This window comes from Nanorana parkeri, unplaced genomic scaffold (genome assembly GCF_000935625.1).
Source record: "Nanorana parkeri isolate BGI_ZX_2015 unplaced genomic scaffold, ASM93562v1 scaffold490, whole genome shotgun sequence".
Lineage (NCBI taxonomy): Eukaryota > Metazoa > Chordata > Amphibia > Anura > Dicroglossidae > Nanorana > Nanorana parkeri.
This window is the reverse complement of record NW_017306758.1, coordinates 997,283-1,019,806: the sequence shown is the minus strand read 5'-3', so window position 1 is coordinate 1,019,806 and position 22,524 is coordinate 997,283. Positions and strand designations below refer to the sequence as shown.

At 46.3% G+C, this 22,524-nt stretch overlaps 1 protein-coding gene across 1 annotated transcript; it reads right to left on the bottom strand.

Annotated features, from left to right (window-relative positions):
• Positions 1-7,029: 7,029 nt before the first annotated feature.
• PSMD7 (proteasome 26S subunit, non-ATPase 7) lies at positions 7,030-14,240 on the bottom strand. The gene is made up of 7 exons (XM_018560944.1): positions 14,082-14,240; positions 12,753-12,844; positions 11,694-11,786; positions 10,863-10,960; positions 10,701-10,781; positions 9,464-9,555; positions 7,030-7,535 (listed from the first exon to the last, which is right to left on the bottom strand). The coding sequence occupies exons 1-7, from the start codon at positions 14,153-14,155 to the stop codon at positions 7,091-7,093; spliced, it is 975 nt and encodes a 324-aa protein (XP_018416446.1). The 5' UTR covers positions 14,156-14,240; the 3' UTR covers positions 7,030-7,090.
• Positions 14,241-22,524: the final 8,284 nt, after the last annotated feature.

Here is a 22,524-nt window from a genome sequence, read left to right as displayed (position 1 = left end):
AGTGGATGTTTATATAACATGGGGGGGGGGGCGGAAAAAAATTCTGCCCCGGGCGCCCATAACTCTGGTTACGCCACTGTGTCCATCTACTAGCTTCGAGAAGGGAGCAGGGAAATGTGTTTCCTTGCCGTGTCTGTGTGTTTGTGGAAACACACACAGCTTACTAGCACATACAAGGGTGGCTCCATAGGACCATGGAAAGCAAAGGAAAGGAGCCACCCTAGGACAGGATATCAGGACCAGTGCTCAGGGGACCAACTGATTCTGCAGGAAACATCAAGTAGCAGCATCCATTGTAAGTGATTTCATCATTTTGCACCCACTTTTTTCTTTCATTACAGAAGACTCATTGCTGTGGCTGACTATACATTAACATGGCAGACCAAAACACTGGAAGATTTCATGGGCTATTTTTAGCACTTAGGTGTGACACACGGATCATTCTGGTGCCCACAAAAGCAGTTACATGTCTGCTGGCACGGCCATCCATGTTTCCAGTGCCTAGCTTGGGAAAACTGGACGAGCAAGTTCCCCTAAATGAGAGACTATTAGAGGGGAAATGATGTGAGACAGAACAAATCTCCTGCAGGGTTAGTGTTTCCTATATTGATCTGAGTGTACGGGGAACAAATTATTACAAACCAGCGGCGTATTTGTAGAAAGAACGAGTCTGGCCGAAAATATCGCTCCGCATGCTTTGGCAAAATTAGAATTTTGAGTGCTTGATGGAACTCGAGGTCCCTGAAATCAAGCGGGCAGATGCCGAAGGGTCCAGTCACACTATAACACAGAACTCTGCAACCAAAGCATTTTTCTGCGTCGAGCCTCCATGTGTTTCGGCAGTCCATTTATTTAGAATGGGTTGTCAATGCGCCTTAACACACACAAAATGCACAATTTTTTTTAGGGCAATGCACAGAGCCTGAGCATCTACAAGGGCCCATGCACAGAGCCTGAGCATCTACAAGGGCCCATGCACAGAGCCTGAGCATCTACAAAGGCCCATGCACAGAGCCTGAGCATCTACAAAGGCCCATGCACAGAGCCTGAGCATCTACAAGGGCCCATGCACAGAGCCTGAGCATCTACAAAGGCCCATGCACACAGACGACAACATAAATTCCGGCAAGGAGCAACAGGTGTTGTATATAAACGCATTGGCCGCTTTATTAGGTACACCTCTTCAACTGCTCATTAACACAAATATCTAATCAGCCAATCACATGGCAGTAACATTTGGGCATGTAGACATGGTCAAGACCAGGGGTAGCCAAACTCTGGCCCTCCAGCTGTGGTGAAACTACAAATCCCATGATGCATCTCTCTCCAGGAGTCATGTCTGTGGCTGTGAGAATCTTGCAATGCCTCATGGGATTTGTAGTTCTACCACAGCTGGAGGGCCGGAGTTTGGCTACCCCTGGTCAAGACGGTCTGCTGAAGTTCAAACAGAGCATCAGAATGGGGAACAAAGGGGATTTAAGTGACTTTGAACATGGCATGGTTGTTGGTGCCAGATGGGCTGGTCTGAGTATTTCAGAAGCTGCTGATCTAACGGGATTTTCACGCACAACCATCTCTCAGGTTTACAGATAATGATCCGAAAAAGAGAAAATATCCAGCGAGTGGCAGTTCTCTGGGCAAGAATGCCTTGTTGATGTCAGAGGAGAATGGGCAGACTGGTTTGAAGTAATAGAAAGGCAACAGTGACTCAAATAACCTCTCGTTACATCCGAGGTATGCAGATCTCAGGGAAAGGCATTCTCCTTCCCTGAGATGATGTGCATGGTCACATGTCCTAGTCACATGTGCCAGAAATCCAGGAAGTAAAGGGAGATATAGTAATCTGCCCTTAGTAAACATGGCCGCTGTCAGAAGAATGGAGAGGAAAAGAGAAACAAGGAATGCAAAGAATACAAAGCCGGCAATTATCTAGAAGTATGTGATTGTAGATTGTCATTACTAAACGTTTCTAAAGGTCTGCTTGCTGTTATTTTGAAGATTTGGGGGAAGGTCCGCGTTAAAGAAGGACTGTCCATAAAATGAAATCATTCTATTAACTATAGCTTTGTAAAATACATTAATGTGTACAGTATGTCACGGCTGAATAACATATGCAGATCACTGGGATCCATGCACATTTCCCCATGTTTTACCCCCTTAAAGTACCTGCAAGTACAGAAAGTATCTAACGATCTGCCAGAAACATCATTCTGCTTTAGACTGACACCACACAGTATTTTTGTGGACATAGTGGTGTCAGCCATGCCCATTTGTCTTTTGCTAAACTACTCAAACCCTCCCATATTTCCATCACTACAACATACATACAAGTCTATTCATTGTGTAGTCCTCCTAGACCTACGAGTGCTAATTACTCTCCTTGAGATAAAACCAGACAGATCTGAATTTTCGACATGATCACTAGGGATGCACCGATACCACTTTTTTAAGACCGAGTACGAGTACCGATACTTTTGATCACATACTCGCCGATACCAATTACCGATACTTTTTCTTAAAGGACCAGGTCACATTTTTTCTAAAGCAATACAAACTAATGATTTTAGGTCAGTTTCTTAATATTATGATTCATGAGATGACGAGTAAGCATGATGCCGGCTTCCCTGCCAATCAGAATGCCGGGCGCTGCGTCATTACCCGGCTTCCGGACTTGCCAGCTTTCTGACCAATCGGGAAGCCGGACAGCGCGTAATTACACGCTACCCGGCTTCCTGATTACCCGGGAAGTCGGCTCCATGCTCTCTCATCACAAGTGACGAGGGAGCATGGAGCAGTTTCCCGGCCAATAAGGAAACCGGGCAGCGTGTAATGACGAACTGCCCGGCTTCCTGATACAGGAAGTACTCGTGCTAGGTATCGGAGCATTTTGGCGAGTACGAGTACTCACCCAAATACTCGGTATCGGCACCGATACTAGTATCGGTATCGGTGCATCCCTAATGATCACCATTTATTTTTTGCCTTTCTTGAATAGAATATAACAAAAGAAAACTTTGAATTGTATATTTAACAGACTAAAAGGGAGCAAATAAAAGAAGTTAATAGTTTGAGTTTTGGGAATCTAGTCTTTGCTCATTTGCTGCGTTAAGAGTCGCCCACTAGAACTGTGTCACAAGGCCACAATTTGATGTTGGGGGGAAAGGAGGTTTAATGTAAAATTGTGGAAGGTGTTCTTTAGGGTTAAAGCAGTGAAATGTGGAACTCTCCTCCCCAGGAAGTAGTATCAGCTGGAATACATTTGTAGATGTCTTCCTCAGTGGGCTCAATATACAGGGGTTCGTATAGTTTTAGAATACTCGAACTGACACACATACACTATATTGGCAAAGGTTTTGGGACGCCGGCCTTTACACGCACATGAACTTTAATGGCATCCCAGTCTTAGTCCGTGGGGTTCAGTATTGAGTTGGCTCCGCCCTTTGAAGCTATAACAGCTTCGACTCTTCTGGGTAAGAAATTTCACAGAACACCTGAATCCAATGATTTGGAGGGTGTCCCAATATTTTTGGTAATATAGTGTAGGTTGGACTGGACGGACCAGTGTCACTATACAAAGCTGTGACAGTCAGGTGTCCACAAACTTTTGGTCATATAGCGTATAAATTCAGCAGTGATTTGTCTGCGATTCTTGGCTGACCCCCAGTGGTCAGAGAGTGTATAGCTACAGATCACAAATTGTACAGCAGGGGTAGGCAAACCCTGGCTCTCCATCTGTGGTAAAACTACAAAGCCCGTCGTGCCTCTGGCTGTTAGAGTTGCAATTCTTCTTGGGACTTGTAGTTCCACAACAGCTGGAGAGACGAGGTTACCTCCCCTGCTGTACAGCCTCATTAAGGAATGATGGCAAAGCCCAAGAGAAGTCAGATTAGAACAGCCAGGTTTGCACATACCAGATGAAATTTTTAAAAAATGTATTGATTGTTTTGGGAAAGAACATTTTCATTTTGGAATGTTCATTAATAAGGCGGATTGGCTCCGTTACTGGGGGAGGAAGTAAGTGTAGATGAGTGCACTGTTTAGCACAGCACCAATACAAACATTTTGTTCGTCATTAAAGGAGAACTATGAGGTGAGTGAAAATCACTCATCCTCAGAGTTTGTGCCGACGTGTGACAATGAAACTGTCACAGGTCGGCTCAATAGATCGGGAAGTGAGGGAACACATACCATCGCTCGCTCACTTCCCAATCCTCTCCCTGCAGTGAGCGGTGACCGCGAGTCATGGCTCCCTGCAGGGATCCCCCCACCCTCCGATCCCAGCGCTGCCTCTAGCTGGCAGAGCCAGCTGTCACTCACACAGCTGGGTGGATCTCGACAGTAATGTCGGGATCCGTCCCGGCCGCGGCGGTCTCAGTATACAGCGGGCTGTAGCTTGCGATATACTGAGCTTTGGGTCACGGGAGGACGCTAGTATATGTCCTCCTGTGACCTTAAAGAGAACTATGGGGAAACCCAGTTACCCCACAGTTCTCTTTTAAGTGTGTGGTCTGATCAGCAAACTTTAAAGATAAACAACCCATGTTCAGTATATCTCTGCAGTACATGCACATTTCCCTGTTGTGCAGCGAGTAGAGAAAAATAGCAGCCAGAAATACAGTGAGCTGTCAGTTCCAGATTGATGCGAGCGGGTCTGGCAGCGGCGAGCGTGAGGTGGGGAGGAGGTGCGGTGCACAGCGTGTGGAGCTGTGAACAGGGCCAACTGATCAGAAGCCGATTAATCGATTATTGAAAAAGTTGACAACTTTTTCAATAATCGATTATAATCGATTATGTCGATTAGTTGTTGCAGCCCTAGATGAGTATCCCCCAGAACATCATCTCCCAAGAGGCACAGTGGGCTGGCTCTTTGGGGCAAGGCTGTAGGATTGTTTCGCTGGGAAATAAATTGATATCTGCATGTGGACTGAGACAGAGAGGGGACGGGATGCATGCAATGCAAAGTTCTGCAGTCCAGCAGGAAAGGTCGTCCTGGTTTTAAGGCCCGGTTCACACCTGGGCGTTTTGTAGCGCGTTCCTACGCTCTGCAAAACGCTCAAACACCGAAATCCCATTATTTCCTATGGGTATGGTTCACACCTGGGCGTATTACAGGCCGTATGAACGCGCTACAAAACGCCCTACGCCCAAAGAAGTACAGGAGCTTCTTTGGGGCGTTTTTGTCGCGTGTTTCTATTGGGATACAGCCAGGTAGCCCTCGGAAACGCGCTTTTGTCGCACGTTTTTTTTTTACAGCGAATCGCTGTAGAAACGCGCGACAAACGTCTAGGTGTGAACCCAGCCTTAAGGTGTAGCAAAGGCACTGTTTTCCGCTCGCTGGATTTCTGGCAGATCGACATGTAGTATTGGCTCAGGGCGGTATACTGTATGTAGCCGAAGCTACATACAGTATACCGTATCCTTCCGTATGTACCCGGCGTATGAGACGGCCCCCGATTTATACGCCGGCAAATACGGTATTTTTCTGTACTTGAAGCAGAAATAATCCCTTTTGTTAATAAATCGCCGCCAGGCAGGCTTCTTCTGGATGCTTTTCAGCAATTTTTTCCATTCGGAGTATACGCTGAGCCATGTATGCACTGCCCAACTTGCATAAGAACACAATATGGCACAAAAAGGTCCGACGGGGGCCCAACATGTTACATTTGGTCTGGCGGTGTCATTCTGCTTTAAAGAGACAATAGATTGAGAAGTCTACGTGTGCCAGACAAGGTGTACTGAAGATTTTGTTTTCCTATCATCTACTTTAAATTCAGAAATTGCCACGCAATGCAGGTACAAAACTAAAGGGACCATCTGGAAGCTTGCAGTGCTATTCATTAAAGCAGGGGTGGGGCAACCTCCCGCTGTGGTGAAACTACAAATCTCATGATGCATTTGGCTGTGGGAGTCATGCCTGTCAGAATCTTGCAATGCCTCATGGGATTTGTAGTTTCACCACAGCTGGAGAGACTGAGGTTGCCCACCCTTGCCAATCAGGAAGCCGGGGGCGGGTAATGACTTGCCGTGCGGATTCCTCATAAGGCCATCTTCCCGACCAATCAGGAACCCGGGCAGAGTTATTACACGCTACCCGGCTTGGTGATTGACCAGCTTCATGCTCCTTCGTCGCTCAGTGACGTGGGTGGGTGGAGCCAGGTTCACAGCCAATCAGGATACTGGGCAGTGAGTAATGACTCGCTGCTTGATATCAGAAGTTTGGGTATCGGGCTAGGAGTACAAGTGCTCGCCCAAGTACTCGGTATCGGCACTGATACTAGTATCGGCATCGGCGCATCCCTACAAATGTAAACATGCCATTTATTTTCTTTTTATGGAAAGCGTATTCAAAACCCTTCCAACTAAAATCCACTTAAACCGTAAAATGATATAAAAATGTTTTAATGACATATTGTTACAAGTGTAAATCTCTAAATGTGATAAGTTTTAACTGTTCCCCCCAAAATATTTAACTGCATTGTGAACAACTTTTGTCCTTAAAGCTTAACTGCAGGCAGATACAAAAGACAACAATGAATACAGCACTGTATCCATTATATATAGTTCTTCAAATGTTACTAGTGAAAGTAGCTAAATATGATTTATTTCATGCTGGCAAGAAATAGACTGAAAGGAAGAGTGAGCAGAGGGGTGACCTGATCAGTCTGCTGCTGCTCCTTCACTGCCCAATTAGCAGAGTGGTGTCAGCAGGGCATTGTACAATCGTAGCAGAGAAAGTGGCCTCATCCGCCTGCTTGTGCTTTGTAAATCTCAGGACTAAAAAAGGACAGAAATGGGTAAAACTACTCTCATATATTTCATCTGTGTATATAGAGGTTTGCCTGAAGTTGAGCTTTCCAGAAAGGTTTAATGACGGCACCCCAAACAGCTTGCGGTCAGGGATGGATGGATGGCTGGCCGGAAAAAGTAACTACAGAACTGACCATGACATGCGAGACTTGCAGAGGGGAGGTGGTTTGAGTGTGGCCCCTTCCATGGTATAAATAGTAATGCCTGGTCAGCAATAACATCTTTTTATTACATGTTCCAGCCACCAGCAAACATACAACTAAAAACTAACAATGCCACCTCATCATTTTTTCTCTTTCTTTTCATCTTTCTTTTCATCTTTCTTGGAGTCGGCTTTTTCTTTCTCCTTTTCGTCTTTCCTTTCCTTCTTGCTGTCTTCTTTCTCCTGTCCCTCCTTCTTCTCGGCGTCTCTGTTGGCAATCTTATTGTTGATGAGATTGTGAAGGGCGACCACCGAGCGGATGAGGGAGGCCAAGTAGACCACCAGCATCTGATCATTAGTCTTTAGGTAGAAGGCCTTGACGAACTCCTGCAGGTTGACGTCTGGCAGGAGGTTGAAGACGTCCTGCAGTTGGTAGATGATCTGGTGGTTGATGGGCAGCTTGCCCGTGGACACTTTCTCAAGGTAACTCCTGATGTCCAGCAGTTTGGAGTTGAGTCCTTTCAGCCCATGTACCTGATTGGTAATACGCTGCGACAAGGTCCCCACAGTAGTGTCTTTGATGTCTCTGCAAGATTACAAACAAAGAGCTAAAAACATAACGGACTTATAGGTGGATCTAAACCAAGGAACAAAAATGTCATATGTTGCATTCGTTTTATTTTGTAATCTCTTCCTTTATTTTCACCTGCTGATCCTGCAAGTAGCACACTTCCTGTCCTATGGTGACAACGCTCAACCACTGTACCTAAGGAGAAGCAGCCTTGTCACCCTAGGCCGCTCACTCGCGATTTAGACTAAAGAACGGCTCTCTCACTATAACATGGGGAAATGCATTCTGGAGTTCACAGAGGCGACTTGAGCAAGGCTGAGAACGTTTGGAGATTTCAGTGCACCATTGTCAGCCAGCTACAAGAAGTTAGGAGCTTGCTGGATTTGTGGCAGGATGAACAGGTATTTTATTGGCACTTATAGACCATAACAATGCCGGCCATGCTCTTATACGTGGTGTCCGGCGGGGGGGGTGTTTTGGGGGGGCGGCCCCTTCTTCGGGACGCAGAAGCGATCTGGTGACAGGTAAGTCGCCAGGATCGCTTTTGTTGTAAAGCCGACAGTCGGCTCTACAAGTTTAAACAGAGTCCCAGCGGCAAAAGTCGCCGGGAGTCTGTTTAAACAGCCCCGATGCTGGCGACGTACACTGTACGTCGTCAGTCACGAAGGGGTTAAATGCCTGTGTTTAGTTTTCACATTGGTGGCCCACAAGAGTTTCTCAACTTTTCATCCATCCCTCCCCTCATGCCAAGGTCCTAGGTGTCATCCTTGACTCGGACCTCCCCTTTCTTCCCCACATCCAATCACTATCCAAATCCTGCCGCCTTCACCTTCGTAACATCTCCAAAATACGCTACTTCCTCACCAAAGAAACCATAAAATTACTCATCCACTCACTTGTTATCTCTCGTCATGACTATTGCAACTCCCTCCTCATTGGCCTTCCACTACACAGGCTCCTCCCCCTTCAGTCTATCATGAATGCAGCTGCCAGACTGATCCACCTAACCAACCGCTCAGTGTCTGCATCCCCCCTCTGCCAATCCCTACACTGGCTTCCATCCCCCACCACCCTCTGCCAATCCCTGCACTGGCTTCCATCCCCCACCACCCTCTGCCAATCCCTGCACTGGCTTCCACTCACCCAAAGAATAAAATTCAAAATAGTAACAACCACTTACAAAGCCATCCACAACTCCGCCCCCGGCTATATCTCAAAGTATCACCCTAACCGTCCCCTCCGCTCTTCCAAAGACCTCCTGCTTTCAAGCTCCCTCGTCAACTCCTCCCATGCTCGCCTCCAGGACTTCTCTAGAGTCTCTCCCATCCTCTGGAACTCTTTACCACAACCTGTCCGTCTGTCGCCCACCTTGATTGCCTTTGACATATCACCTACTGAAAATCTCTCCCTGAAATGAACCAGCGCTAAGGGATATATGGAGGCAGCCACCGCATCCCTCTGCTTCTGAAGGCCGTGACACACAGCACGTGAAGCCGTGCAGAGCGAAGCAAAGCTATCCGGCACAGAGCTTTGTGTGCAGTGTGTGAGCTGAGTGCAGTCAGATGATTGACTGCACCTTCAGCCAATCGGCTCGTGCTTAACAACCGGCCAGACGTCGCATCGCAACGCGCCGGTTTATACGCGCGAGTCGATTGGCTGAAATTGTTCATCTCGGCACGCTCAGCTCCGCGAGCTCTCGCCATCCGAGGTGCCCAGGGGAAAATGACATGACACTGCTCGCAAAGGCAGCGCGCCACCGCTCCGCGTGCAGTGTGTCACAGCCTTAAAACTGCTACTTGCCTGCTGGAAAAGCTGCTCAAGCATCTTCAACAATGCTTGACTCCCAGACACGTAAACAGATGAGGGCGGCTCACTTCACTTGCTGCACTACTCAAAGCACTGAAGATCTACCATGGCAGCCAAGTACAAGATTAGGAAATTACCGTAACAAGTGCTCCACCCCAACTTCTTCGGCCTCTTCAGCACCAATCTCACTGGTGACATGTTCAAAGGTCTTTGAGGTTGGAGTTCCATCCTATAAAGGCAAAATACATTAGACTATCATCAGTTCTACTCATTACTGCGCTGTGTTATAGAAAGGTATAAATGAAGGTTAAAAAAAGAAATACATGACTGACAATTTACACAGCGCTTCACATACTGTACATTCCCATCAGTCCCTGCCCTCAAGGAACTCACAATCCCTATAGGTCCCTAACTCACATACTGTACATTCCCATCAGTCCCTGCCCTCAAGGAACTCACAATCCCTATAGGTCCCTAACTCACATACTGTACATTCCCATCAGTCCCTGCCCTCAAGGAACTCACAATCCCTATAGGTCCCTAACTCACATACTGTACATTCCCATCAGTCCCTGCCCTCAAGGAACTCACAATCCCAATAGGTCCCTATCTCACATACATAATCTACCAGCATGTCTTTGGAGCGTAAAAGAAAACTGGAGTACCCAGAAGAAACCCCTGTAAGTACCCACAATGGGAACATGTTGCAGATCATGACCTAGCCTACTCGTACGCGCCCAGAAGCTTCGATACCGGAACTTCCGGTCAGAGCAAGATTTTCTCTGACCGGCAGTGCCGTAGGGGAACGCGCAGCCGGCTTCCCGGGCAATCAGGAAGCCGGGTGGCGAGTAATGACCCGCATCTCGGCTTCTTGATTGGGCGGCAAGCCGGCTTCCCAGCCAATCAGCATCAAGCCAACCGAACAGCAGGCTCGATGCCGATTGGCTGGGAAGCCGTTATTACTAGCCTCCTGATTGGCCGGGAAGCTGGCTCTACGCTGATTGGCTGGGAAGCAGGTTTCCCGGCCAATCACAATCAAGCCGGCCAAATAACATGGAGCCGGCATTCCGAGCAATCAGGAAGCCGGCCGGCATGTCATTACCTGCCGCCCTGCTTCCTGATTGCCAGGGAAGCCGGCTCCATGACTGAGGAACCATCGGTACTCGGCGAGTACCGAAAGCAAAATATCAGTACTCGTACTCAATACCGAAAAACCGGTACCGGTCCATCCCTATGTGTTTGTTTTTGATATATCTGCCTAGGAGTTCAGCTTTCATGTTGTGAGTGCTAGAAATCCTGACGTCTGATAAACTAATAACAGGTAAATGGATTCTGTTAGAGGAATACAATGCTGAACTTCAATGTAAAACTTACATCATGAACTTCCTCCACAGAGATATATGCCTCAGTGGGAAGGCCCAGATCTTTTGGCTTTACATCAATGATAACAAGTACCTGAGAGGAAACACAAAGAATGAAACGTAAGACGAAGTTCTGGTCGTGTGCAGAAGCGCACACCGAGGTGGAGATACTTACGGAATTTGGACAGTATCTCTTCATGAGCTCATTGATTGCAATATCATTTTTGTGCAGTTTGGGTCCAGTGTGATACCAACCAACTATCCTCTCCCGAGCTACAAAGGAAAGTGAAACAGATACCCGGTATAAATCTCAGTAAGGGGAACGTGGAAAGTTAAAACTGAACTCCAGGCAGATATAAGAGACACACATTAAAAGGAGAACTATGGGGTCAGGGCTTTTCCCCATAGTTCTCCTTAGGGTAACGGAAGGACACAAACTAGCATCCTCCCGTCATACCTCCCGTTAGCCGACCTGTGACAGTCTCATTGTCACAGGTCGGCTAGAACTATGAGGCGAGTGGAAATCACTCACCTCATAGTTCTCCTTTAATGCAGCTCTGTAATCATGAATACATCATTAGACAAGGCAAGCAGTGCAAGAACCAGAATTTGTATCTGGTATCAGCCTCTTGCAATCCCTGTAAAGCAAAGCTCAGAGAGTGGAAGGGAGAAGCAGCACAAGGAACCAATCAGTTGAACTAATGTGCTCATGTGACAAGGAACATGCTGGTGGGGATGAGAGAGCAGAGAGATGAGCTCATCAGTCTGCCGCTTCTCCTTCACTATCCATTTACAGGTTGGGGGAAGAACAAGTCCTGTGTTACTTAACTGGAGAAGAAAAATCAAGCCAGCACACAGGGCTGTGCTGTGTGACAGAGCTGTGTAGATCTAAGGACTGCATGGGCTGAAATACAAATCCTTGGGCTGGTAAAACTGGCCTATTTGCTTGCAGTTCAGTTTTAACAAAATGCAGGAACAAGTGATTGATATCTCAAGTGTGACTCACCATTGACTTTCTTAAACATGCCATACATATTCTCCAGATAGTCGTGGTCAAGAAACCAAACTGAATCATCTTTATCATCTTCATCAAATGGAACTGTGGAAAGTTATTTGTAGTTAGACCAAAAAAAACAAACAAAAGTGAATTATTCCCAAAACACTACAGAAATGTTTGACACGTGTTTAGTTAGCCAATAGGGGATGAGCAATCATGGAGTATGGAGTCTTGGCACAGGCGAAGGCATGTTGGCACAGTAGTGCCTGGGGCATGGGTGTAAAAACCCACCAGGAATTGTATTTGCACAGAGTTGGTATATTTTCCCTCCATCTCTGTGGGTTTAACCTGAATTCTCTGGTTTCCATGCGTGAAAACGGTCTTACAACTAAACATGCCCTAGGGTGTATGTGTATGAAACTGTTAACCTTTACTCATTCTTCAAAGTACTGTATAGTTTGCTGCCACTAATGTAAATTAGATATGTTAGGGCGCAAGAACAACAATAAAAGTAGTAATACTCATACTTTGCAGTCCAGTGTTGTCTTCCTTGGAACCAAAGTCCTCCGTTTTCATTCCACCCCACAATCTTGGAGCTCTTCTCTCTCTCTAACATTACCACACGTGCACACTGCACAGACATACCGCAGGTCTCTGCCAGGTCCCAAACAGCTACAAAACCAACTGTGCAAGTAGAATATTATGGCATGCATGCACCCTTCCCGGAAATGCTGCCTCTAAGGATGTGTGACGTGGACATCTCAGGAGGCAGCAGGGGGGAGTCATCCTCTCCTAGATCAGGAATCTGGCAGCAGGGGCAATCCCTATGTCATCCTCTCCTAGATCAGGAATCTGGCAGCAGGGGCAATCCCTATGTCATCCTCTCCTAGATCAGGAATCTGGCAGTATTTTGTAACTTATACAATCAAATTGTAAATGTGTAAGAGGGATGGGGGGGGGGCAAATGAGGGGAGGTTAATTTAGTGAGTGAAGACCTGCTTCAAGGACCCTTCCATAACATCACTCTGTTCTGGTATCAGTCTTCCTACTTAAAAAGCAGCAACTTACCTGCAAAACTGTTCGAAACATCTAGAACTTTCTTGTGCCACGATCCTAAGAGAACACCGACCACTCTTTTCTGATTTCCGACCTTTCCAATCCTGTTTACAAGAAACACAAAACAGATACTGAAAGCTTTGCAGCACCAGTGAAGGAGAATTGTACTAAATATTGTTTGCAACTGTCAAACCAGCCTCGCGTTTCTAACCATCAAAACACTGCAGCATGCTGTAGGTTTTTTTCAAACACGCTGCATCGCAAGACAACAGCGTAAACAAAACTAAAGGTGCCCATACACTTTACAATCCTCGCAAGACTTTTGTCTTGCGAGGGTTTTAAAGTGATTTAAAAAAACGTACGATCTGCCCATCTTGGTCAGGCAGATCGTACTCTCGATCATCGCAAGCCCGCCCCCCTGAGGGGCGGGCTTCCGATGAGCGCAATGCTGAACGGACAGTGTGCGCGTGCGCACACCGGCCCGTTTGGCATTTGTCTCCCGAGCACCGTTCAAACCAGCCGAAAATCGTACAATTTTCGGCTTGTTTTCTAGCGTGCTCCCTAGACAAAAGACGTGCGACCGTACAGTAAAAACGGTCACACGTCTTCCATACACTTTGCGATTATCGTACGATCGCGGGATAATCACACAGTGTATGGGAACCTTTACAAATATTACCATCTCAAAGCCTAAGCGCTAAGGAAAAGTTTAAATACGCACAGTATATGGCATAAACAAGCACTAATTGTTACTCGCACCCTTAAGATGTGCATAAAGATGCATGACAAATACGCAAAACACGCAGTCAAAAAAAAGCAAAGTTCAAAAATGGGCCCCAAGGTGCAATAAAGGGTGACACGCAATGACGCAAATGCGTTAATGGGGGTTTCCGATCGTCATCTCCTCCAGCTTTCCATTGGCTAAAAGAAAAAAAAATGTCCAATTCTAAAATTTGTGCGCAAAAGAAAAAAAAGGCTCAAAATGGCCTGTAAATACTATATGAATGGGGGGTTATGAATGGGCTGTAGTAACGCATCGCACGATAAAATATCGCACCTTGCGGGCTGACCCAACACCTGCCTTAATGCAGCATATTCAATGAATGGGGCCTTGGTGTTAATTAAACTTTATATACAAGGATACAAACTAAAAGCCTCCGAACCCCCCGAGACTTTCAGTGACAATACGGGGCTACGGTCCGGCCTGTCATCCGTCACCATCCGCAGGGCCCGTGCCCGGCACCATGAAAGCGCCCAGTCACTGTCAGGCTGCCGGAGGCCTAGCGGGCTCTTACCCGGCCTGTGACTCAGCAGCCGCTGTCCGGAAGGACCGCCACTCACCTATTGAAATGGTCCACCACGCTGAGCAACACAAGCGGGTGAACCACCACCCTTTCCACCGCCAGCTCCGGCATCTTCCCGGCTACAATGACTCAAACACACCGGCCCGGAACCCTGCACTGCTCACAGTTCCCGACACTTCCGGACAAAAGCGTCCCACACTGCACCGCGCGCACCCGGAAGTGGGCGGGTATCTCGCTGAAGGCGCCATGTTGGTGGAGGCGCACCACACGTGACCATAAACCTATGGGCTGTCATTTTTATAATAATTATTAAAGAGGAACTTCGCCCCCCGTGATTTTTAAAAACAATTTTTAAGATTCCCCTCATACCTTTGTTGCTGGGGTCATACAAATTTAACATAGTGAATCCGGCTTGTTATGATGTGGTCCACCAATTCTCTGCCGCACTCCGCTCACTGCTTTGTGATATTAGTGTTTCTTAGGTTCTTTATTTAGACATTAGGAGTCGATTAGACTTATTTGGTTTCTGTAAATCATGAAGATTGGGGACAGAGAGTGCTCTGAGACTCATTCTCAGTGGAAGAGATGTTTCCCAATATCTTCCATCCACTCCATATCCTGAATCCTTCAATAGAGCATCAGTGCTCTCAAGACAACCAGGGAGAGGAAGGGCACCACCCAGATCACAGAAGAAGCACCTTTAACAAAAAGCAATTATGTGGCCTCAATAATGAATATGTTTCCATAATTTCACTGTCTCTAGATAACTGTTGACAGTGAAAGGGTTGATGATGATGACTCCTTGATTGGTAACTGCTCTGTGTGAAATCTTGGGTCCCCTCTGCAGGACTGCGCGGCACACCTCTAGAGATCAGAGTGATCTCTGGAGGGTATTACAGAAAGGACTTTAAATGATATCTAAACCCAAGAATACATTTAATATTCCTCCCCCTCCATGTTATGGAGATTAGATATGTGCACAGCATAAAAATTTGTTTCGCAGGAAACAAATGAAAGGTAAAAACCTTTTAATTTCTTTTGTTTGATTAAACAAATAATTATGCTGTTTTGGATTTGAAAGCAACGAACCTCCGAAAACGCACAATTAAAAAAAACAAAAAGTGCGGCAGCCATATTGACCGCCAGCAGGTTCTGTGCATGCATGCCATTATCTTGAAGGCGAGGCGTATGACGTCACCCAATGCCGGCGTAGGGTGATGTCATATGCATGTATGGGTGCCGCCATCTTGGAAGTAGCAAAATGGCGATGCCCATACAAAACGAATTAATATATGCCGGAATATTTTTTTCGTATATTTATTTGGACTCGGACATACTGCCAATTTAATGGAATGTCGTGATTCAGCAAGTCCTCCGAATCCAAATGCGCATGTCTAATCTAGATGAAGAGAGGGACCCTTACAAAAAAAAGATGTAGTATAACTGCAGTATATTGAAGTACAACTGCAGTAAAATTAAGATCAACTGCAGGTTTGCAATATAATGAAGTATAAAAACAATATAATGGCAGTACATTGAAATAATACTTCAGTAGAATTAAGAATACCCGTAGGTTTGCAATATAATGAAGTTTAGATACAGTATAGCTGCAGTTCAGTGATACACTACTGTCAGTCATTTTGTGTCACCCCTCCAATGGTGTCCCCGGGTGCGGGTCGCACCCCAATTGTGACGCTACTGCTCCCTAACAACCTGGCATGTGTGTAGGAGTTAAACAAGGGAGGTATTCACTTTGACCACCATTCTTGCGAGAGAGCATATTTCTAAAAATTGTAGTTAAAGAGTGTTTCCCTTAGCAATCAGTCTGCATGAGCTGTCGTTTCTAGTAATCTTGCACTGATCAGGGCTAAGAAGCCTGAAACAGTTGTATGCCTGTTGTTATTTTGGCTCTGTAAAGTCATGGCTTTATCTGTTCTTTACACCAGAGGTTCTGGGTGCAGAGATGGCTAAAGGGGCAAAAAGGATTGATTTGCAAGACTTAGCCCACTTACCCATAAGCAGAGACTAAGCTAATTGTTTTGGGGTTTTGTTCTGGAAGTGAGGGCATGTGAATGAGCTTTTTCATAGGAAGGCAATGCTGTATCTCTAGTACATCGTATCTCAAACTTTTTTCAGTCACCACACCCTTTAAAACAATGCAAATTTGCAACACACCCAGTCTAAAATGTAGAAAGCCTAAATGTATAAAATTAAAGGAGAACTATGGGGTTAAGGCTTTTCCCCATAGTTCTCCTTAGGGTAACGGGAGGACACAAACTAGCCTCCTCCCGTCACCCTAAGCTCAGTATAGCTAGCTCGCGGTATACTGAGACGCCACAGTATACCGCGAGCTACTGCTCGCGGTATACTGAGATGGCGCAGCTGAAGCGGATCCCGACAATTATGTCTGGATCCGCCCAGCTGCGTGAGTGACAGCTGGCTCTGCCTATCTAGAGGCAGAGCCAGCGGTACCCGCCCCTCCCCCGTCCAAACCGCCAGTCATCGCTGGCGGATTGGAGCGGGGAGGGGGGAATCCAGCTCTCTGCCGTGACAGGTTTGAGAGGTGAGTGAACGCCGGTATGTGTTCGTTCACTTCCCGATCTACTGAGCCGACCAGTGACAGTTTCAGTGTCACAGGTCGGCTAGAACTATGAGGCCTCCAAAATTCCATACTGGACCCCTGTTTCAGATCTGGGTCTGGTATGAATTTTAATGGGGTACCGCATACAAAGGCATAAAAAAGTAGAGTTTCCCCCTTTCAAATCAGGAGCCCCCCATTAACATCAAGAGCCACCCTTTCATATTAGAATCCCACCTTTCACATCAAAGTCCCCCATTATATTAGGAAAACCCCTTCATATCAGGAGCTTCCTCCTTTCACATCAGAGTCTCGCCTCTCACATCAGAAGCCCCCTTTTCACATTAGAATACCATCTTTCACATCAGAGTCCCCCATTACATCAGGCACCCCCTTTACACCAGGAGCGTCCTCCTTTCACATCAGAGTCTCCCCTCTCACTTGAGGAGCCCCCCTTTCACATTAGAATTCCACCTTCCACATCAGAGTCCCCCATTACATCAGGTGCCCCCTTTACAGCAGGAGCTTCCTCCTTTCACATCAGAGTTCCCCTCTTTCACACCAGAAGCCCCCTTTCACATTAGAGTCCCACCTTTCACATCAGAGTCCTCCATTACATCAGATACTCCATTTACACTAGGAGCTTCCTCCTTTCACATCAGAGTCCCCTTTCTCACACTAGGAACCCCTCTTCACATCAGAAGCCACTTTTCACAGCAGATTTACCCTCTTTCACATCAGAGCCCCCCTTGTACATCAGAGTTCCCCTCCTTCACACCAGAAGCCCCCCTTTCACATTAGAGTCCCACCTTTCACATCAGAGTCCTCCATTACATCAGATACTCCCTTTACCCTAGGAGCGTCCTCATTTCACATCAGAGTCCCCCCTCTCACACCAGAAGCCCCCCTTTTGCATTAGAATCCCAACTTTCACATCAGAGCCCCTCTTTAACATCAGAGCCCCTCTTTCACATCAGATCCCCCTTTCACATCACAGTCTCCCCTCTCACATCAGGAGAGCCCTTTTCACATTAGAATCCCACCTTTCACATCAGAATCTGCCATTACATCATGTGCCCCCTTTACAGCAGGAGCTTTCTCCTTTCACATCAGAGCCCCTCTTTCACATCAGATCCCTCTTTCACATCACAGTCTCCCCTCTCACATCAGGAGCCGCTTTTTCACATTAGAATCCCACCTTTCACATCAGAATCTGCCATTACATCAGGAGCTTTCTCCTTTCACATCAGAGCCCCCCTTCCACATCAGAGCCCCCGTTTACATCAGAGTCTCCATTCACATCAGAGCCCTCCTCTTTCTCATCAGATCCCCTCTCTCACATCAGAGCCCCCCTTTCACATCAGGGCCCCTTTTACATCAGAGTCTCCATTCACATCAGAGCCCTCCTCTCTCACGTCAGAGCCCTCCTCTTTCTCATCAGATCCCCTCTTTCACATCAGAGCCCCCCATCACTCTTGGAACCACTCTTCTCATCAGAGCCCCCTCCTTTCACATCATAGTCCCCCCCTTCAGATCACAAGCCCCCTTCACATCAAGAGCCCTCTTCAAATCAGAACCTCCCCTTCACATCAGGAGCTCCCCTGTCATACCAGAGTCCCCTCTTTACATCATAGCCCTCCTTTTATATCAGAGTCCCCACCTTGGACATAAAAGTTGCTTCCTCACATCAGGATCCCTCTTCAGATCAGAAGCCTGCCTGCACCATGGAAAGGCATGACGCTGGGTGAAATTTCGAGGCACCCCTGAAGAAGGCAGAAGGCACCCCTGTTTTTAATGCAAACTGTTGACAGGGTAATTTGTTTTGTTGCAGGCTAGCTGGCAGGTGTGCCGGGGACCTTTTTGTGTTATGTATTGTTGTAAGGCTTCCCATGTGCACCTTGCTACAAAGGCTGGTTATAAATTTCTTCGGTTACCATCTTTTTCTAGTCTGACTATTTTTGATGTGGGGACGCACTGGGGGTCCCAGCGTGCATTTTTGGTTGCTGGGCCTCCAGTGCGTCCCTGCACCTTTTGAGGAGGAGTAGGCTACCACCAGGTACACCTGCATTTAATTTATCGACTGCATTAATATGCTCACACTTGGAGACTCATACAAATAGAGTTAGGCTGGGTTCACACCTAGGCGTTTTGTACCGCGATTCGCGGTAAAAAACGCGCGACAAACGTGCGTTTCCGAGGGCTACTTGGCTGTATCCCAATGGAAACGCGCGACAAAAACGCCCCAAAGAAGCTCCTGTACATCTTTGGGCGTAGGATGTTTTGTAGCGCGTTCATACGGCCTGTAATACGCCCAGGTGTGAACCATACCCATAGGAAATAATGGGATTTCGGTGTTTGAGCGTTTTGCAGAGCGTACAAACGCGCTACAAAACGCCCAGGTGTGAACCGGGCCATAGGACCACACTTTACAGAGGTGCCTTGACGGGGCAGTGTGGCTTTTGTTGCATTTGTTTTGTTGCAGGCTAGCTGGCAGGTGTGTCGGGGACCTTTTTGTGTTTTGTATTGCCACAGCACCCAGGTAGAGAAAGGCTGCTCTAGTATACAGAAATATTCCGTTGCAATGGACAACACTGTTTCTTTTACCTCCCGCTGTTAGAAATCATAAATTAGCCTCATTGTATGCTATAATCAAGAAAATTGCTTGTCCATTTCTTTGTCTCCTTTCCATTTTTTCCCCTTCTTTTTGTAAATTGAGATACTTCCGAGAAATGCCACGAGAAAAAAGGGGATGCGGGTTATGGTAAATTAGTTGTTTTACCGATTCACTAGCCATTTACAGTTATTAATTTGCATTGAAGTACTTACATATACTGTATATTTATTTACAGCTTACATATGTTAATGTTAACTGGGGCTCAGCCAGGCAAAAAAAATCAATACATGTTTCAGGTAAGGACAAATCGTTGCTGGGGTCTATTGGAGCAGTAAAAGTCTATTGACTTAAGATCAGTATTGCTATTGACCTGTTGTATGTTGTGTAAAGCTTGAATAACGATAAACCTTGGCATCCTTTAATGTGATAATGTTGCTAATTTTTTTTTTTCCAAGCTGATAGTCGATCTTTGTATTGACAAGCAGGCCAACGCACATCCTTGATAAATGTTTGGTATCAGCTTGTGGTCTGAAATGTATTGTATGAGCATCTACGGCTGTAGACGAACTGATGAGCATCCTCAGGGATAAATATCTTCAAATACTTCTGTCTGCTTCAGGGTGTTACTTGATTATTTGAATCCCATCTCATTATAATGTACTACACAGAACATTAATGGCATATTAGCGTGTCAGACACAGGATGTCGATATTGGAAGATACTAGGAAATTCTCTTAATAGCTTGTCTGGCAGATGTTATCACTACTTTGATTTGTTTTTCTCTTTTAGCTGTTATTAATTTTTTATATTTTTATGAAATGAATATCAGACTGTTTTGAAAATATCGTTTACAACTTTTTAATGTTTGCTGTTACTTTCGGAGAAGCTTGCCATAACTCTTTCACGGCCTCATGTCACTGAAGCCCGGATGCCAAATTTAGCAGTATCCATACACTGAGTGGCCAGATTATTATGACTACCCCATCAGTACTTTGTTGGGCCACGAGATGACTCCAGGAGATGACTTCTTTGGGTCGCCTCGTGACTCCACGAGATGTTGAAAGGTGATGCGAGGAATCTGACACGGCACTGTTGCCCTTCTGTTGTCTTGTACCAGTCTTGCCACTCCCCGTTCTGCCCTAACATTGACTGGTCGCTGACGGCCACAATTCGCACGTTCAGACCCAGATTTTCGGCTGACAGTCCGGTCTTTAAACACTTTAACAACAGCTGCTCTTGAACATTTAACGAATTCTGCTGTTTTGCTGATACTCGCTCCATGGCTCTGAGCGCCAACAATCATCCCACGCTCAAAGGCTGTTAAATCGCATTTTTCCCCGTATCTTCAGAAAAAAATCACTTCTACTGTCGTGGTAAACAACCTGCTTCCCTATTTATAATGGTCTGGCCCTCTAGCAACTTCAGCGCCAAATTAAAGCTAATTTGCCTACAAACGTCAGGTGATCATAATAATCTGGCCACTCAGTGTATGCGTCAGTTCACTTGACTATAGATCAATGACTAAATTGCCCACCTAAATAATTTACATTTATTTTTTGGACGTAGGGATTTTGTGTGGTACATAATATTGATACAAAACTAGCTCTGGTGTCGCAGGGGCCATTGCAGCCTATAAATAACAGTGTGATTCTGTTTAATACTATACTGGTCTGATACAACTATAGTATTAAAAAATAATACATTAACAGGGGGACTCACAAAAGGGTGAAGAGTTTGGAGAAGGCAGGAGAAGTGAACAATCTAGGACAACATAGCTGACCTGGAATGTGAGCTTAATTGGAGAATTTTTCCAAATCAGCTATTAGAATATTTCCCCACTATTGCTGTTCTGGTAACACCTTTAAAATTTGGGATTTTCTTTCACTGTCTTTGCTAACGATCACCAGGACAAATAGAGAGGGGGAATCTCCCTAACTGGTAAGCAAATAGTGATAACAACTGTACAGGGGTTCTAATCCCAACTAATCACTTTGGGGCATCACAACACCATCCAGAAGGAAGCTGGATTTAAGGTTAAACTCCGGGTATGTCAGATTTCTCAATAGCCACAAAAAGTCTATAAATCCACTTTGTATGAACCAAATTACTTTGCCGACCCACTTATTACCTTAATAAAGTAGCAGTGACATCATCACACATAGCTTGTGCAGATTGCAAAGCTGTGGGAGGGGCCCACCAGGCTCCACCCACTACAGACTGCCTGCAGAAAACTACAGGACCAGTCACCCTACACAAGGAAAGAGAGCATCAGTGAGCGGTCTTTATTACAAGAAGCTCCAAGTTTCACACTGGATTACTGCCCAGATCTGGAAGAAGTACATAAAGCTCACCAAGATTCAGGAAGAATACACGTGGCTCTTGTATTCGGACAATATTTGCTTAACCTGGAGTTTAGCTTGACGATATGTATAAAACAAAAATTGGGGTGGGAGGGGGCTACAAGGAACGGTATTGTTATCAAAGCGGAGTTCTACTTTAAACAGAGCTCCTACTCAGTGGCGTCACAAGGGGGGCGCGGGGGGTGCGGCCCGCACCTGGGTGACACCATTGGAGGGGTGACACTAAAATGACTGACAGTCATTTTGGTGTCACCCCCCTCTGAAAAGTTGGGCACTCGGTCAAGGATAGAGAGCCCGACAGTTGCTCGAGAGAGGAGGGGACCCGGCGGCATACCTTATCCCGCCGGGTGGCATCCCCTCCTCTCTCTGCCGGCGTCCATCACCAAGATGGCCGCAGGAAGGTAACAGCGGTACAGCGTGTGACGTCATCACGCGCATGTGCGATGACGTCACTGCGGGGTGTCACCCGGTACCTGCACCAGGTGTCACCCTGCCGCGGGATGCCTCTGTTCCTATTAAGAAGCCCCATGACAAACCTTGCAAGTCAAAAGGATTATACTAAAATTCATAGGTTTATAGAGCATTCAGACTCTTTAGCATACTTGAGCAGTTCACCATTTGATGGCACTTGTTGCCTAAAGTTGTTCTTTAAAGAAGAACTCTGTGGAAATGTAGGGCTACCCTCGCACTGCAAGTTGGAGAACTATGGGGAAAAGCCTTAACCCCATAGTTCTCCTTTAAGTGCTCGTTTTGGTCTAGGGAGGAAAATAAAAAAGTTATACTCATCCGATCCTTGGAGCCGGCTTGCTCTTAGACCGATCCCTGGAGCCTCCACTGCAGTGGTGTAAGGTCCCTGAGTCATCACATCTTATACACTGTGTATAGGATGTTAGAACGCATGGGGACATTCCACCGCTGCAGCGGAGGA